Source organism: Lolium perenne, chromosome 5 (assembly GCF_019359855.2).
Source record: "Lolium perenne isolate Kyuss_39 chromosome 5, Kyuss_2.0, whole genome shotgun sequence".
In the NCBI taxonomy this organism is placed as follows: domain Eukaryota; kingdom Viridiplantae; phylum Streptophyta; class Magnoliopsida; order Poales; family Poaceae; genus Lolium; species Lolium perenne.
Genome location: NC_067248.2, coordinates 208,508,624 through 208,527,059, shown reverse-complemented (window position 1 = coordinate 208,527,059; position 18,436 = coordinate 208,508,624). Strand labels below are relative to the sequence as shown.

Here is an 18,436-nt window from a genome sequence, read left to right as displayed (position 1 = left end):
AGGGCCCCACACCATAGGGCGGCGCGGGCCCACCCTTGGCCGCGCGGCCCTGTGGTGTGGGCGCCTGATACGTCTCCAACGTATCGATAATTTCTTATGTTCCATGCTTGTTTTATGACAATACCTACATGTTTTATACATACTTTATGTCATATTTATGCATTTTCCGGCACTAACCTATTAACAAGATGCCGAAGAGCCAGTTGTTGTTTTCTGCTGTTTTTGGTTTCAGAAATCCTAGTAAGGAAATATTCTTGGAATTGGACGAAATCAACGCCCATGATCTTATTTTTCCACTCACGCATCAGTCCGGAGGCGATCATGGTGATGTAGAGTCCTCCGGGTGATGATTCCCCTCTCCGGCAGGGTGCCGGAGGCGATCTCCTGAATCCCCCGAGATGGGATTAGCGGCGGCGGCGTCTCTGGAACTTTTCTCGTATCGTGGCTCTCGGTAATAGAGTTTTCACGACGGAAAGAATATATAGGCGAAGAGGCCGAGTCGGGGGACGCTCGAGGGGCCCACCCCATAGGGCAGCGCGCCCCCCCTCCTGGCCGCGCCGCCAGGTGTTGTGGGGCCCCCTCGGCTCCTCTTCGTTTCCTCTTCGGACTTCTGCAAGGCTCCGTGGAAAATAAGACCATGTGCTTTTGTTTCGTCCAATTCCGAGAATATTTCCTGTGTAGGATTTCTGAAACCAAAAACAGCAGAAAACAGGAACGGGCGCTTCGGCATCTTGTTAATAGGTTAGTGCCGGAAAATGCATAATAATGATATAAAGTATATATAAAACATGTGAGTATTGTCATAAAACCAGCATGGAACATAAGAAATTATAGATACGTTTGAGACGTATCACCGGCCCAATTCGGGTGTTGGGCCAGTTGGCCGCTTTTTTTTCTGAGTCATTTTTCTGTTCTTTTTTTATTTCTATTTCTTTTTCATTCTGTTTTTTTATTTCTGCTTCTTTTTTCGTTTTTAAGATTTAATTTTTTAAATTTACATATATTTTTGAATGTAAAATGTTCTAACTAATTTTTTTGAGAAAATTTCAAATTCAAAAAATGTTCACGTATAAAATTGTTCAAATGCGAAAATTGTTCAAGTATAAAAATTGTTTAAATTCGAAAATTGTTCAAGTATAAAAATTGTTCAAATTCAAAAATTGTTCATATATAAAAAATAATATTTTTTTTGATTTTTTTGTTCCAATTTAAAATTTATTCAAATTTAAATTTGTTCTAATTTAAAATTTGTTCCAATTTGAAAAAATTCCAGTCTGAAAAATGTTCAAATTTTGAAAATATTTAATTTTCTGAAAAAACTAAAATAATTTTAAAAAAATCGGGTCTAAAAAGAATCAGCTTTTAAAAAATGTAAAAAGAAAAATTAAACAGAAAACGAAAAAGCAAAAAAAAAAAAACAAGAGTGGGAATGTGTTGGGCGACCCAACAACCCGCCTGGGGGTGTGCGGCGCCTGGTCCGCGCCGGCCAGGTCGGCCTATAGCACCCCCCCTTAGTGGTTGCCCGTGGATCCTATAAGAGCATCTCTAAAAGAGCCCGAAAAAATGTGAACTGTAAAACGCGAGTTCAGGCCACTGAACTCGTGTTTACGGATCGAAAAAGTGTCGGCGCAGATCAGAACCTGTAAAACAAAACTGTAAAAAAGCATATTCCACTAGACCCACATGTCATACCTCTTTTTTTTCTCTTTCCCTCTTCTTCTTCCTTCCACCACACACGCACATGTCTGGCCGTGCTCCCGCCACGCGTCGGTCGTGTTCCCGCCCCGCCCTCCCCAGCCTCGCCGGCGCCCTCCCAGGCCCCGCCCTCCCCGGCCTCGTCGGCGCCCTCCTGCACTCCGCCCGCGCCGCCCCAGCCCGCCGCGCCGCCTCCTCGGCCGCGCTCGCGCCGCTTCCATCCCAGCTTCCGCCCGCTTCGCACCGCTTGCGCCGCTTCCCCGATCACGCGCCACCACGCTCCGCTCTGCCCACTCCCGATCGCGGCCCCGCCGCGCCGCGCGGCCACGCCCGGTCACGCCACGCGTTGCGCCGCCCAGACCGGCCCCGCCTCGCGCCGCCCTCACGTCGCGCCGTCTTCTTGGCCCGCCCTCGTCCGCTCCGTCCTGCAGCAAGCCTTACCCTTCCCGCAAGCTCACACCGCCGATGAGCTTGCCTCGCGCCAGGTCGCAGCGAGGTCTCTCCGCCCCGCTCCGCCCCGCCCCATCGCGAGCTCGCCGAAATTTGGTTGGATTCCGGCGACTGTACCGGCGAAAGCAGTTAGCTCGTTCTGAAATTTCAGCGCGCCAAGAGTATAGGTTCATGTTCAGTTCGCTCCTTCAGAGCATCTCTAACAGAGCCCGTAAATCACGCCGGAACCGTATTTTTCCGGCCGATTTACGGGTTCGGGTCAAAAGTGGCGCAGAATAGAGACTGAACTCGACGTCCGGCCCGAAAACTTTTTCAGGGGCCCGAAAAGTTTCACACTCGACCTTTATTAATACAGACTGCAGGCCCGAAACTGAACGGAAATCTCACCGCGCCGCCAGCGCTGCCGTCTATATAACCGCCTCCAACCGCCGATTTCTAACTACTTTGCTGAAATTATGCGACCACGACCAAGCTCACGGCTCTAGGCGGAGCCTGCGGCGGACGGACATGGCAGGCCATGGCGTGACACGCTGGCCGGCAGGAACGCGGCGGCCGACCTGCGCGCAGCTAGCCAAGCAATACAGCTATGAGCGTGAGCAGCTAGCCAAGCGCGCGGCGGCCGACATGCGCGGACAGCTAGCTAGCAGCATCACGGCCGCATCTGGCCTGATCAATCTCAGCTGCGTCCGGCCGCATAAATCCGGTTGCGCCGCCCGAATCTTCTGCTCCTCGCGCTCGGCTCTTTCCTGTATGCGACTGTCCTCGCCTGACCCCAATCTCGCGGTTGCAGCCAGTGGAGCGGGTGGCGGCAGCGCGGGGAGTCGTACCTAGGCAGCGAAGCGGATAGAGAAGATGACTTTTCGTTTTTTAGTTTTAGTTTACCGGGTCTGTTCTACGCAAGCAGTTTTGCGATCCGTAAACACGTTTTTGGAAGACTGAACTCGAGTTTTTCGGTTTGCACTTTTACGGGCTCTGCTAGAGATGCTCTCAGCCCCTAGAAATACAGGCTGAGTTGAGTTTTCGGTCTCGTCCGGAAAAATAAATTCGGTTTTGCCTCGTTTACGGTAACTGATCGGCGCCATTTTTCAGCCCGAACCCGTAAACTGGCGATTATTTTTCGGTTTTGGCCCTTTTACGGGCTCTGTTAGAGATGCTCTAAGCCAACTAAGTTGGCGCATGCCACGCCCGTGGTGTGGGCCTGCCCAGTTAGGCGTTGCAGGTTTTTTCTTAGTTTTCTGTGTGTGTTTTTATCCCTGTTTATTTTTTATTCTTTCAATTATTTTTTATTTTATATTTCTATTTATTTTAAGATTCGATAAATATTAATGCTCGCAATATTGCTTAAATTTTAAAAATGTTTATATTTATAATTCGTTTAAATTTCATTATCTAAAAATCTTCAATCTCAAAAAATATTTAAATTTATAAAAAAATTCAAAATTGCTCCATCTTTGAAATGTTCAATTTTCGGAATTGTTCTATCTTAAAAAATGTTCAGATTTTGAAAATGTGTAGAATTTTTTTTTTGCTTTTTTCAAAAATGTTTATATATTCTAAAGAATTAAAAAATATTAGCCTAGCCAGAAAGGTCCTAGTCGGGATCAGCTAACTCGATGTTACAATATTTTTAAAAACTTATAAAACACGCAATACTTCTAAAATTAAAGGAAATAATAATAGTATTTAATAAAAATCCAAGGAAATTTTCCTGCCCATTGACATTCAAAAATGTATTGGGTCGAGCTATCTCACCTCAGCTTCTTTTCTACTTTGGTTACTGGACTATTTCAGTTCATGGCCACTTAATGCTTGACATGGTGTAACTTCATTTTTGGTCTTGACACGCCCAACAAAGGACATGAAAGACACTTCTAAAAAAAACTAGAGAGTTTCCAATTGTAAGCGAGATTACTTCCAGTTTAACTGTACTGTAACTGAGTTTTATTCTAGTTGCAAATAGGGTTGGAACAGAAATTTTCTAGTAGTTTGTGGATAACTGATTTTTTCATGTTTAAGCCTAGTTGTAATAGAGATTTTTTTTCTATATGCAACTAGGGTTGCAACTGAGATTTTTCAATTGCAACCGCCTTTGCAAATAACTTTTTGTTAGTTGTAGGTGTTGTTGCAACTGATTTTTTCAGCTGCAATTGAGGTTGCAACAAAGATATTTTCGGTTGTAAGCAAGGTTGCAACTATATTTTTTATAGTTTCAATTATGAAATAAAACTATCAAAAGAATTGAGGTATACAATTTCTATGAAGAAACAATACATAAAAACTACCTACGTAAATGCATACCTACTTAAGGTTCACACAAACTAAAAAGGAAACTAGCCCAAAAGGGATACACGTTTAAAAAACATTAAATAAACCCTACACACAAAAGCCAACAACCCTGGAAAGAAAAAACAAACTATGTGAAAATGCCCAACTCCTCGTGGGCAACACCAGCTTCACACATGTAAAACAAAACACGAGCCTCACGAAGAAAAAGAAGAGCAAATAGATGTAGCCCTGTTCCTTGCAAACCACCCATTGCCCGAAGGAACAACAGAAACACATATTTTTTCGATAAAGGATGCTTTATTATTTAAAGAAGCAATTACATCTAGCCTCTGCATAATCAGGATGCAGCCGTTTGTTGTCTCAAGTGAAAAAAGATACGTAAAGAAAACTAGGCGAGATACATATCGGAACGATGAATCATATGACGCCTAAGGTGTAGGTGGAGCTACTATCCGTAGACTATGCTGTCACCCATGTAGGGAAAAAGTATCCCTCGCCGTATCCTCCAACCGTGTACAGACCTCCGTAAATAGATCTTGGTTCTCCACTCGCTGAAGAGGTAACCACGAACGGAAATACATGTACATCTGTAGATGACCTTCAATAAAGAGCAATTTTTGTCATTAAAGATCTTGTCATTTCTACATAGCCAAAGCGCCCAGATAACTGCAGGCGCCCCCACCCTAAGAAGCAACTTAAACCTTGAATCGATACCATGAAGCCAATTGCCAAAGACATTGGCGACACTAGTCGGAGGATACAGGGTAGATGCTACTTGGATGACTGACCATATAGATCTCGCAAACTGGCACTGGAAGAATAAATGTTTAATGGTTTCATCATGATGGCAAAAAACACACCATGTACTTCCGTGCCAATTCCGCTTAACAAGATTGTCTTTGATGAGAATAACCCCACGACGAAGATACCATCAAAAAAAATTAATTTTTAATGGTATCTTCATCTTCCAAATCTTCTTATTATTATCAACTGGTAAATCAGAAAGAAGGATCGCATTGTATAAGGATTTTACAGAAAAAGTACCATCTACATGAAGATTCCATCTAAATTCATCTGGTTCCGGCGATAAATGAATATCTCCGAGCCGCTGAATTAGGGTATTCCATGCCGCTAGTCTTTGTCTAAGTAAAACCCATCTGAACGTCACATTCGGAGGTGAAGCATCCATTACAGTTGCAATGGTATCACCTTGGCGACGAGCAATTCTATACAAAGCGGGATACAGTTCACTTAAGGATGCATCTTCCCAGAACCGTATATGTGCTCCGTTCTTAATCGAGACAGTCCCATGTCGAAAAAAGACATTTTTTGTCGCCATAAGACCAGCCCAGAAGTGTGAATCCCCAGGTTTCCAAACCACTTGGGATAATGTCTTCAAGTTAATATACTTTCTCCGAAGAATAGTTTGCCAAATCCCATCCTCCGTAAGTAGCTTAAACAACCATTTACCCAGTAGAGCTGAATTCTTGACCTCCAGATCATGAACTCCAAGCCCTCCTTGATCTTTGGGACTACAAACTATACTCCATTTAACCAGTCGATATTTATTTCTCTTGTTGTCCCCTTGCCAAAAGAATCTGGATCGATAATGATCGAGTTTATGCAGAATTCCTTTCGGTAGAATGAAGAATAATAACATATACAGTACCATGTTTGTTAGTACCGAATTAATGAGTACCAATCTTCCACCCAGGGATAACAATTTATCTTTCCAACTACTGGGGCGTTTTTGTAATCTTTATTCCACTAATTTCCATTCCACAATTGTAAGTCTCCGATAATGAATCGGAATACCCAAATAACGAATAGAAAATTAGCCTTGCCCACAACCAAATAACTATACAGAGCCACATCTAATAGTTACTATCTCTGAACCTAATTAATTGACTTATCCATGTGCTAATGACATGCACGGGTGTGCCTCCCTCCGCGTCAATTAAATCCGACCGGAGGGATACAAAATAAATTTTCTGCTTGTTGGAAATTATTAATTCTATTAATTATATATCAGTGGGATGGAATCATATCACTTGATGAGAATTAAGCTAATAGGTGGTGTCATCGAACCTAAGTTGCAATCTACAATAAAATGAATAGCGAAGCAATCTAACATTTTAGGGCATTTTACCGAGTTTCAACCACGAATCACGAAACAATCAGGGCCTCCATGTTGCAACTCGTGCTACTATATATCACGATCCAATGCCATGGTCCAGGAATTGAGAATTAAGTTAATTTCCAGTTGCTATTAAACATAGCATGGTGTTCATCTCGAGCATAGACGTCACATTCACCGTTATTACGATTGATGAGTTAGTGCGATAAAACTCATTACAATTTCGTAACGCCAGGAAAAAAATGTATTCGCAAAAAAAAAGCAATATGAACAGTTAATAGGAATACATGCAGATTAGCAGCAACATCATTGGTGAGGTGGTACTAGCAACAATTGTGGTGTACTGGGCATGCTTGGATGGAGCCGTTTCTAGCAGCTCAAGGCCGGGAAGGAGACCACGTCGTTGTCGCACCGGCTGCAGAGGAAGACGTGCGGGACGTCCTCTGCGTCCGCGACCCCGGCGCAGCGCGTGTGCTGCCACGCCTCGCAGATGTCGCAGCAGGCCATGCGCTCGCCGTCGTCGTCGTCCGCGCCACACACGCAGTCGACGACCCTCTCTCCGACATCGCCGCTCCCCTCGCAGATGGCCGGCGCTTCCTTTTTCAGGTCACCGTCCTCGGCCTGCTGCTGCTGCTCCTCGTCGACCACCCCTTCAACCACGACGGTGCTCCCGACGCCGATCAGGCCGAGCACGGCGCTGGCATCCTGGCCGGCGCCGATCCCCAGGACGGACTCTGCCGTGAATGTCCTGAGAGCGAGGTACATGTCCCTGAACAGCCTCTGCACCTCCCACTTGAGCTCCCCCACGGTGGCATGCGCCGGCACGGTGACCGTCTCGTACGGCGGAACCAGCTCCGGGCCCCCGTTCCTGACGACCAAGGTGCAGCACAGGCTGACGTAGACATGTCCGATTCCGCCGTTGCTGGTCGCGGCCATGATCCCTTCGTGGTAGTCCTTGACGAAGTGCTTGATGTCCAGGACCATCCTCACCGCCACCGGGATCGCGCCGAAGGCGCCGGTGGTGAGCGCCTGGCTGGGCTCCTTGAGCACGTGTCGGTACAGGTGCACGAGGTCCCTCATGAGCTGCGCCCTGGTGAGGTGGAACCGCACCCTCATCTTGCCCTGGCCCGGAGTAGCCACGCCGGCGCCCGGCGCGGCCGCCGGCAGCACGCTGGACACGTCCTCAAGGCAGTACTCGAGCACCTTGGTGACGGGGTTCATGGCGCGGCGCACCACGTAGTTGCCGACGATGTGGTTGCCGAGGGACTTGAGGACGAAGTCGAGGAGGCCCGTGTCGCCGATGTAGGCGCGCGCGGCGTCGCGCACCTCCTGCCGCGTGACCCAGCGCGCGTCGGAGGAGGAGCGGCGGAGCGCGTCGACGACGGCGCGGGCCGCCATGTCGACGCGCTTGGCGGACCAGCGGCAGGACGCGTCGGACATGATGCCGCGGTAGTCCATGGCCGTGACGGAGGTGGCGGGGAGGCGCGTGCGCAGGTCGAGCATGAAGCGGAGGAGGTCGCCGAGGTTGAGCAGCTTGTGGCCGCTGATGGCCTGGTACTTGGTGACCAGCATGGGGAGGTCCTGGGTGAAGCAGCTGAGGTGCGGCAGGAGCACGCAGAGCGGGACGGACTGGAGCGCGTGGAGGGACTGCTGGTACGCCTGTAGCGCCACGCCGTAGCTCGGCCGGCCGTACCGGTAGCCCCACCGCCCGAACCATGTGTCGCCGTAGGCCACGCCGTGGAGAAGCCTCAGTACCATGTGCCCTTTCCTCGCCGTGTCGACAAGGCTCACCTTCCTGCTTGCAACACACAACACACAAGTGAAGTGAGAACTCATCATCGCTCATGCAGCATATATACAAGCCGTACGTGGCACAGTGTAAGTTTGCGATTGCAACGTCAGAAATGCATATATGTACCTTACGTGCAAGGCTGAGCATATGCGGTCCCAGAGGTCCATGATCTGGTGGCCGGAGACGAAGTCGGAGCCGCCCTCGAAGCCATGGATGCCGACGAGGTGGCCGTAGCCGTTGAGGTGCACGATGCCGTGCAGTAAGTGGCCCCTGGAGGTCGCCGTCCCCTTCGACGCCTTCTCGGTGCCGCCGCCGTGGCCGCTGACCCCGTAGCACAGGCCATCGGTTTCCACCGAGGACTCCCTCTTCGGCAGCACAAAGTGGAATCTCTTGCTGCATATCAGGTGCCGACCCCAACCTGCGACGTACACGACCTCCCGTGATTACGTCAACGTCGATCAGACTTTGATCGCGCTCGTGCGTGCGGTATGGTTAATGCGAAGCGTGTACCGACAACACGGCAGAGGTGGCACTGGCGGTGCGGCGAGGCGGCGACCTCCTCCTCGACGACGAAGAGCCTGACGACGGTGGGCGGGTGGCGGTGCAGCTCGAGCTGGAACGACCAGCACCTGGTCTCGCCCGGGGCGGCGGCCTCCAGGTGCGCCAGCCCGAGCAGCGTCCTGACGTTGTCACGGAACGCGCCGGCGAGCTGCGCCGGGTAGCCGGGCTGGCAGAAGGAGTCGAACCGGAACAGCACCTCGCCACGCTTCCTCCGCCGCGAGCCACCCAGGCTGATCACCATCGTCTTCGCCATGTCAGTGTGCCTAGAGGACGGACGGTGGCGTGGGCTGGACCTCGCCGCACTTTATGGTGCGGATCGAGATCATCTAGTAGCGGCAGCGGTTCCTTCGGCTTCATCTCACGCGGTAAGTGCCCGGGATTTAGAAAGCTTCGGCGGTCTGGTGGGAGATGAGCTCCATAAACAAATGGACCATGCATCCTTCTAGACTAGACATGCTGCTCCTTCACAAACATTCTACTCAAACTTTACACACAACACCTCGCGTTTTCTTCTCTCGTTTACTACCAGCGATGAACATGCACACCCATACTACAATCGTCAAAATCATCACTGCAATTGATGATGGCATGATGTGAATGCAAATATTGCAGAACTTCTGCCCTTAATTAAACCAGGACTTAAACAAGCATTATCAGATTCAGATACATACACTGATGAATGTCACAAGCGCAAAATAATTGATTCATGAACACACTACTTTGATATAGGAAACAAGCAGGGTGCCATATGCAAATGCGGTGCGAGGATATCTATAAGATACAGATGAATGGTATAAGCATGAAGTAAGCTCAACGAAGTATGCCTTGCCTAACTGAATGGTAGGGTGCAGTAGTTTAAGATCAGGGAACCGCTATTTTACAATTGTTTAGCTAGAACAGAATGGAACGCATGGTCTATAACTTCGGCACCCCGTGGAAGTGTGAAGCGGATGTATATTCATCCACAACTACCGCCTTCACAGAGTAGGTGGCCCAATTGGCCACCGTGAGCTATTTGTTAAGTAGTACCGCTGTACCATTTTAATCTTGACACTGTAATTTTTCCTAAGATATACACCATATTCTCACATATGAAGCAGCCACGAGCCTTCTGCAAATTGAAAGGCGTGAAGCGCTGATGTACTTCTTTTCTGTCCTTGCTATCTACCAATTGCTCTGTTATCTATGCACTACCAAGAGCTCAAGGGGTTATCGTGGAGTGGTGCACCAGATTTTGATCTGCATGATCAATAATGTACACTATGGAGCAGTAATGATGCACAATGTCAGAAGCTCACTTAGGTTTGTCCAATGATGTTCTCTTGACATTCTTCACGAGACTCCATGTAACACGACCGAGTGAGCCGAATCTGCAGGGAAGGCGACATATGAACCAATCCAGCTACTGAGACCAAATAATGAGATAAAATGAACCTCACCTGAGCAAACGCATAGATTGCCTGCACGATCCTAGCATAATCGGTCCCGAGCATCTGAATCACAATATCAGCCAAGAGTGTGCCCCACATTCTGTGTAAAATTTAAGTGTATAAAGAGTTAGACTCTACAATCCACAGAACAACACAAATATTCCATGCGCAGAGGGCAATCTAAATTTGATTAAATCATGGTGTAAGATAGTTATTGACAGCCAGAAAAGATTCATAAAAATATACTATGAAGTATTAGGATAAACATACATTGGTCCGAGTAAAGTCATGAAACTCCTAAGACCAACATATCTAGAAGCTGCACGAGCCAAACCCTACATATAGTCAAAAGAGGATTATTCAATCCTGACATATAAATGTCCTATCTTCAACAAAAACATGGGTACAATAGCAGTAATGTGTGAAAGTAGATGATAGGAAAATACAGTATTACCTGTTCAGCTGCAAGCAAGCCAACTCTAGATTCAAGGTTAACAGCAGCTAATCGGCCACCCTGGGAATTGCAGTTTTCATTACTTATGAAGAATATTCAATTACCACAGTTGTGAATTTTATTTTTTGAGCTGAGTTGTGAATATTTCGAGAATACACGACAGTTATGAATATTGCTGGCAACATGCAAATACGATTAGTCTAAAAAATACGATTAGTCTAAAATGTCAAGCTTAATTTTCCAATACATTTTGCAGATGGGTAAAGAAAAAAAAGAGCTTATACTAGGGGAAACACAGATATGAGTTTATATCTATTGCTCTGTTGATGAACCCATAAAATTCAGGAGCACCGAATCAAACAGAATCAATTAAAATAGGTATACCTGCTTAACAAGTTCTTTCTTTATCTCATAATTAGCTGTCTCCATGAGCAGCTTTCCAGACAGTCTCTTGGCTAACTACCATAATGGTAAGTAACATCAATAAACAACGATGCTGTGAGAAGTAATTGAATTAGATCTGTTAACAATAGACTATATTTCGTACCGATTCATAGATTGTTTTCACTGTCAATGCACTCCCACCCTTCCATAAGAAAGAAATAATTGAAATTAGCCAAACAACTGAAGGATCACAAGGAGAAAAGAAAATAATAAACAATTGTTGCAAATACCTTCAAGAATGTACTTTCTAGTCCCTTTGACCCAATCCTCCAAGCAGCATCAGTAAGCACCTTCCAGTTATTTACTTCAAATCTGGGTTTTTCTTTGGGAGATCTCTGTTTATCCCATGGAAATGAGAGTGATCCCTTCTGGCGGCTAAATGGAGAGATCTAAAAAGGTTACATTTAAGACCAGTAGTGTAGCAAAGAGAGTAGAATATCAGACTTGTATGAGAGAATAGGTCTTAGAAGTGTTCATACACAGGGGAAATTGGCAGGTAAGGAATGACATTAGTACGTGATGACCCTATGTTGACTAACAGTATATATGGTAATAATATATGGCAGAATATATATGTCCGGTTACATAACTTAAGGCCATTTGCATACATCCCATGCAAATTTTGTATGGGCATCCTTATACTTTCCCATAAATGTAAATACCTTGAATATTCATCCAGGAGATGTAGAAATATTTCTGCCTCCAGGTCCGCAGTACATAATTTACTGGAGCATTGGACACCAAGTTCGTTTCTTACTTGAAGTAAGACATTCCTGTATGATGGTCTCCAGCCCCTGTGAAGAACGATAGTACAGGTGCAGAACATCAAAAGAGGTGGAGAACTATGTCAGATTGACTACACATGGTAACGAATCTATCAGGACAACATTTCTATTCGAGAGAGGAGTAACTACTGCACTGACCTTATAATTGAGCGGGCATCTGCAGCAAGATAGAAGAACCTGGACTCTAATTTTGAGATGAAAACATCTCTCTCCTCGATATCATCCAGAGCAACAACAGAAACAGAGTTCGGCCTTTTTGCGATTGATTTTATCACTGGGCTGAGATAACTACAAAATAAGGAAGCATAAAGTCAAAGTTTATTGTGCTGACATTGTGAAACATTGGAACAGTATGAGAAGTAGATATTGCTCCACAACTTTTCATGGCAGTCCTATGGTGGAAACTCATGAAGGTGATTAGATCTAATTGAATCCGTGATCACAATAAATAGAACTCAAGAGAACAAACCGATGGTTTCAAAACTCAATATATGGAAGGAGAAACAAAAAAGGAAAGTAGTATTACTTATTTCCAAATAAATACTGTGATCTAGTTGAACCTCTGTCCTGCATAAATTCACAGGTCTTATCCTCTCTGGCTCATAGGTTAAATGCATGAATTGCTTAGTGCTACTACTATTTTTGTAATCCTGCACAAAATCTACAAGCAACTAGATATATTTGCTAATTGTGACATCGAGCTTACTGTCCCAATGGGGTAAGAGTAACCATCGGTAAGAACCAAAAAGTCCAAAACAAGTAAACAACTAGTATCAATTTCAACAGATCACATATCAACGCTTCTTATCCAAAATCCAACCTAACAAATTAAACTCCATCTCATGAAACCCATCACTATTATCCAAACCACCCAATCCAGTTGTCTCAGTGGTAAACAGCATCGAAACAAACAGCAATCGACCAGACCTGGTACCGTAGAGTATCTCCTCAAATTCCAGCAGCTCCTCGTCGGTGGCGAGCTCGAGCACCAGCCTCAGCTCCGGGTCAGACATATCTTCAAAAGCATACCAGTGAACCAACAATTACGAGAGTACAAATCAAGTTCGCACCACAGACCCCAATTTGATTACACGCGCATAGTACGGTACCTTCCGCCGCGGTCGCCGTGGAGTACGAAGCGGCCACGCGGGGTGGAAGGACGGGCTGGGCAGCCTGAGTCCTGCGGGTTCCGCCGAGGCGAGCAGAGGACGCGACCGCGGGAGCGCGGCGTTCGGCGTGGAGCGGCGAGGTTGGGACCCGCCGTGCTGCGTGTCGGCAGCGAAGCGAGGATTGGAAAGTGGTGGTGGTGAGGAACGGAAGGATTTTGGCGGTTGCGGCGGTGGCCATTGTCGGCAGATGCTATCGCCGGCGGGCGGACGGCGCGGTGGCCGGTCCGTGGATGATCCAGACTCCAGAGCCGCAACGAGGTTTTGTGGAGCAGAACACGGGCAATAAATTGCGGTCATACGGGAAAATTTGTGTGGATTTTTCCCAGTTTCCTTCTTTCCCCGCATTGTTTCTGCGTTTTGTTGTCTACCATAAAATTCTTTTTAGGGTTTGTTTACTTTGTTCTGAATCGCATCATTTTAGGAGTATTTGTCCTTTGACAGGAACCTGTTCTCGCAAGCGTCGCGTTTAAAACTTCTTAGCTAAGTTTCTGCAATAACGGGATTAATTTGTTATATTCACCATCTCGAAGGTGCTCATATGAGGGTCTACCTGCCTTTATAAGGAGAGTGTATGTATGTATTCCTGAGCTTATGTACCTTGTTCACAAAAAAGAAAAAAATTCGTCGGTGTCCCTAGAGTATGGTTGAATGTTTTCGTGTTAAACCTTGTGGGCTTTATTTATTATAATACTCTCTCATTCTAATTTACTCTACATTCTAGAAAAATGAGATAAATTAGTGTTATGGGTTTTATTAGTACTAGTTACCAATTCAAACTACACTGAAAATAACAATGTCCAATAAAGAGAGCAAAATCACTTCGTTTTCAGTGTTGTTGTTCACTAAAAGTTAAAATGTAGATTATTTTATAACAAATTTTAACACTAGAATGTAGACTATTTCAGAACAAAGGGACTATGTAGTAGCTCATGCCACACATCTTTTTTCATTGAGAATCTTAAATAGTCATTTGTCAAGTCTTCAATGCCTAAACTACCCCGCTTTTTGGGACGTCAAATGATATTCCATCAAGTTAGCCAATATTTCTTTTTGTGGTGGTCCCTTTGCCAAAGACATGATTTATAAAATTCGGAATCTTTTCCTTATTCCTTTGGGTATTTCAAAGAAGAAACATAAGAAAAATTGGCAAACTAGTTAAAAAAAGAATTTGATAAGAGAGGTGCTTCCCATATGAGAGCATCTTCCCTATTTAATATGCAAGTTTTCCCTGTTTAAAATGCAAGTTTTCAGTCAAGTGGTCTTCAACATGCTTCTATTCTTTATTAAAAATTATTCAGTAACAAATAGGAATGCCAAGATATTTCAAGCTAAGGAGCTAAGCCTCACATCGAAAGGCATGCTTATATATGGATCTGGCATATTATCAATTGTTTCTGTTTATACAAAACATTTTTACTTCTACAAAAATCAAACTATCACTAAATATAAATTCTTTTTGTGGACACAAAATTATATTACAAGGTTTAAAACTATATTATGCTATTTTTATTCTAGGAAAATCAAGCATGTAATTATGTTGAAAATATTATATTACAAAAAAGTTCTTGTAAGTATTTGTTCTCAGTTGCAAATATTTTATGTTGTATTATATTATATTTTTAATTTGCTTGTATACATATATAAATGGCTTTTCCTTTTAATCTAAGAAAGTAAAAAAAAGAAATAAAACATATTGTTCATGACCTTGTGCTTATATAAGAATGCAATCATTCAAATATATAACTATATTTCTTGTTAGAGGGAACCAAAGTTTATAAGCCTATCAAATATCTTTGAAATAAGTTTCTAGAGTAAGTTCTATCAATTGACTAAATTGATAATTATATAGATTATAAATGGTTTTATACCCTATATAAAAGACAATCAATTTAGTGCATTCTACATTGATTTAGACACTGTAGATGAGCTATTTATCCCTTCGTTTCTTGAATCAGCTCGTGACGCGTGTGTCAATTTGTTACAGCTATGTTATTTTGGTTGATCCCAGCTTTCCTTTTTTCTAAACGTGTGTTACCGGCTACCGATTTCTTTCCGGTGATTGCATCGGTGGAATCCTGTTTTGGTGATGTGCTACGATTTTTACCCTTTGCAAAACGTGTCCTCTTTTCAGCGGTGGTAGAGCTTAGGTGTCCTCTTTCCTATTCCCCGCCGCTGATTGGGGTCCATCTCCTCCACCCTCTCATATGTCGCCCGCACTGTCCTTCATCTCATCTCTGCTTTGTAGAGGCCCAAGATTCTCGCTAGAGGCGCTCGAGCGCCGTCGACGGGAAGGCGTGGCGGAGGTTGACTAGGTGGAGGAGGAGGAGCTCAGGCCGGAGAGGCAGGGGCCAGTAGGGAAAGTATCCGAGCGGTGTTTCTGCGGATGAGTGCGGCCAGCGGCGTTCTACCAAATCCCCCACGCCTCTACCCATCCTCTCGACAACAAAATGTGCGGCTCCACCACGACCCGGTCAACAGGTCATCAGCATCGTGTTCTCCTGCGAGGAGGTGCCGTTCATGATGGCAACCGCGAGTTCAAGACGGCGGCCGCTTGGAGATTTGGTCCGTGCTGCTAGACGGGGATGGGACTGGGAGGACCCGGCACGGATGGAGAGGATGGATCCGGTGGGGCGCCCGTGCCGGTTGAGGTCCTCGATGTCCTGCTTGATGTCCTCCGTTCAGCGTGCACGGTGGGGGGTGCAGAGGTGTGATGCAGATGGTGGCTTTTGTGTTCCCTAACTGGGTGGTTGTGATGTTTTTGTCAACGGTTTCTGCAGGTTCCATGGCGGTGGTAGACAGGCATTGCCGCTGCCGCAGCTGCGGCAGCTAGCTGTGATCTCTCTCTCTCTTCTCATGTATCTATCGATTTACTTATCCTTACACGGAAGTGAATGTGGAGGTAGCCAAATTTAATGTCTGTTTTTTTCCCGAGAATTCAAGTTCATACAATATTTGATCTCTACTTCAGGGTTTTGTTTACGAGCTACAAAACTGAAACCTGTAAGATTTATTACTTATTATGTAACTTGATTTTCAGAACTTCATTTTCCTTTTGCCCTTCTTCAAAAAATAAAAACTCAGCGTTAATCCATATCACAGGGAAACACAATGGAAGGATCAATTCAGAGAATATATGAAGGAAATCAATCTATGCATTTGAGAGGTTCATTGTAGCTTTCATTATCAGGGCTTTGCTATGCATCGATGCGGAGCTTGAGGAGGCAGAATTAGATCCTTAATTGTGCAGGTCTTCTGACATCTCTTCATTGATATGAAGGTGAAGTATATATTATATGTAATTTCTTTTGTGATTACTTGGGACATACTGTTGATTATAATTATTTTACCTCTTAACTGTGTTGTAGGTTTTGATGCAGGATGAAAGCATGCAAGATGAGAATGAGTTCACATCCACCAACCAAGTTAATCAAGGAACTAAACATTTATTAGTTGTTGGATGCACATTGTTCTATGCTCAATTGAGTTGACACAAAAAGTACACCTGGTTCACCTGGTAGACAACTCTATAATTTCATTGATTATAAACTACAAAGTCTCAGGCTGCGGGAGCTAGCCTTCCACCCTGAGCGCTCTCCTCTCCCACCGCTCTCCTCTCCCCCTCCTCCTCCTTGAGAGTCCCCCAAGTGAGACCGGGCCGAACCCGAGCCCTCTCCGGCGTCGCTGCCGGCCGGAGATGGCGAAGGGGAGGCGCCGGAGTTGTATATAGGGTTAGGTTTAGGTGTCTCGGCGGACTGCCGGTAGTTTGGAGTAGGGCACGAGATCTATGGGGTCAGATATGGTGCATCTGGGTGTGGGGGTGATGCGTGCAATTAACACACGTCCGTTGGGAACCCCAAGAGGAAGGTGTGATGCGTACAGTAGCAAGTTTTCCCTCAGAAAGAAACCAAGGTTTATCGAACCAGTAGGAGCCAAGAAGCACGTTGAAGGTTGATGGCGGCGAAGTGTAGTGCGGCGCAACACCAGGGATTCTGGCGCCAACGTGGAACCTACACAACACAATCAAAGTACTTTGCCCCAACGTAACAGTGAGGTTGTCAATCTCACCGGCTTGCTGTAACAAAAGATTAAACGTATTGTGTGGAAGATGATGTTTGCGAAGAACAGTAAAGAACAATTGCAGTAGATTGTATTTCAGATGTAAAGAATGGACCGGGGTCCACAGTTCACCAGTGGTGTCTCTCCCATAAGATAAATAGCATGTTGGGTGAACAAATTACAGTTGGGCAATTGACAAATAAAGAAGGCATAACAATGCACATACATATATCATGATGAGTACTATGAGATTTAATCAGGGCATTATGACAAAGTACATAGACCGCTATCCAGCATGCATCTATGCCTAAAAAGTCCACTTTCAGGTTATCATCTGAACCCCTTTCGGTATTAAGTTGCAAACAACAGACAATTGCATTAAGTATGGTGCGTAATGTAATCAACACAAATATCCTTAGACAAAGCATCGATGTTTTATCCCTAGTGGCAACAACACATCCACAACCTTAGAACTTTCTGTCACTGTCCCAGATTCAATGCAGGCATGAACCCACTATCGAGCATAAATACTCCCTCTTGGAGTTACAAGTATCAACTTGGCCAGAGCCTCTACTAGCAACGGAGAGCATGCAAGAACATAAACAACATATATGATAGATTGATAATCAACTTGACATAGTATTCAATATTCATCGGATCCCAACAAACACAACATGTAGCATTACAAATAGATGATCTTGATCATGATAGGCAGCTCACAAGATCTAACATGATAGCACAATGAGGAGAAGACGACCATCTAGCTACTGCTATGGACCCATAGTCCAGGGGTGAACTACTCACACATCGATCCGCAGGCGATCATGGCGATGAAGAGCCCTCCGGGAGATGATTCCCCTCTCCGGCAGGGTGCCGGAGGCGATCTCCTGAATCCCCCGAGATGGGATTGGCGGCGGCTGCGTCTCTGGAAGGTTTTCCGTATCGTGGCTCTCGGTACTGGGGGTTTCGCGACGAAGGCTTTAAGTAGGCGAAGAGGTAGGTCAGGGGGCATCACGGGGGACCCACACGCTAGGGCCGCGCGGGCCCAGGCCTGGCCGCGCCGCCCTAGTGTGGCGTCGCCTCGTGGCCCCACTTCGTATCTCTCTCGGTCTTCTGGAAGCTTCGTGGAAAAATAAGCCCATGGGCGTTGATTTCGTCCAATTCCGAGAATATTTCC

General features: G+C 45.5%; 2 protein-coding genes and 1 long non-coding RNA gene across 4 annotated transcripts; 1 reads left to right on the top strand and 2 right to left on the bottom strand.

The window, feature by feature from the left end:
* Window positions 1–6,740: 6,740 nt before the first annotated feature.
* On the bottom strand, window positions 6,741–9,574 carry LOC127301781 (PHD finger protein PERSISTENT TAPETAL CELL 1). The gene is made up of 3 exons (XM_051332053.2): window positions 8,871–9,574; window positions 8,487–8,778; window positions 6,741–8,363 (listed from the first exon to the last, which is right to left on the bottom strand). Exons 1-3 carry the CDS (start codon window positions 9,172–9,174, stop codon window positions 6,938–6,940), a joined length of 2,022 nt encoding a protein of 673 aa, XP_051188013.1. The 5' UTR covers window positions 9,175–9,574; the 3' UTR covers window positions 6,741–6,937.
* A 136-nt stretch (window positions 9,575–9,710) lies between these two features.
* On the bottom strand, window positions 9,711–13,501 carry LOC127301782 (uncharacterized). Of its 2 annotated transcripts, XM_051332054.2 has the most exons (11): window positions 13,144–13,494; window positions 12,962–13,049; window positions 12,173–12,322; window positions 11,912–12,043; window positions 11,480–11,624; window positions 11,353–11,391; window positions 11,190–11,264; window positions 10,806–10,865; window positions 10,622–10,686; window positions 10,361–10,451; window positions 9,711–10,291 (listed from the first exon to the last, which is right to left on the bottom strand). In XM_051332054.2, the coding sequence occupies exons 1-11, from the start codon at window positions 13,379–13,381 to the stop codon at window positions 10,220–10,222; spliced, it is 1,155 nt and encodes a 384-aa protein (XP_051188014.1). In that variant the 5' UTR covers window positions 13,382–13,494; the 3' UTR covers window positions 9,711–10,219. The 2 variants fall into 2 exon arrangements, 1 of the variants encoding a protein (XP_051188014.1); XR_007852458.2 differs by lacking the exon at window positions 10,622–10,686 and having other exon boundaries at window positions 13,144–13,501.
* Window positions 13,502–15,995: 2,494 nt separating this feature from the next.
* On the top strand, window positions 15,996–16,752 carry LOC127301779 (uncharacterized). The gene is made up of 3 exons (XR_007852452.2): window positions 15,996–16,203; window positions 16,303–16,480; window positions 16,569–16,752. It is a non-coding gene; the product is annotated as an uncharacterized lncRNA (long non-coding RNA).
* Window positions 16,753–18,436: the final 1,684 nt, after the last annotated feature.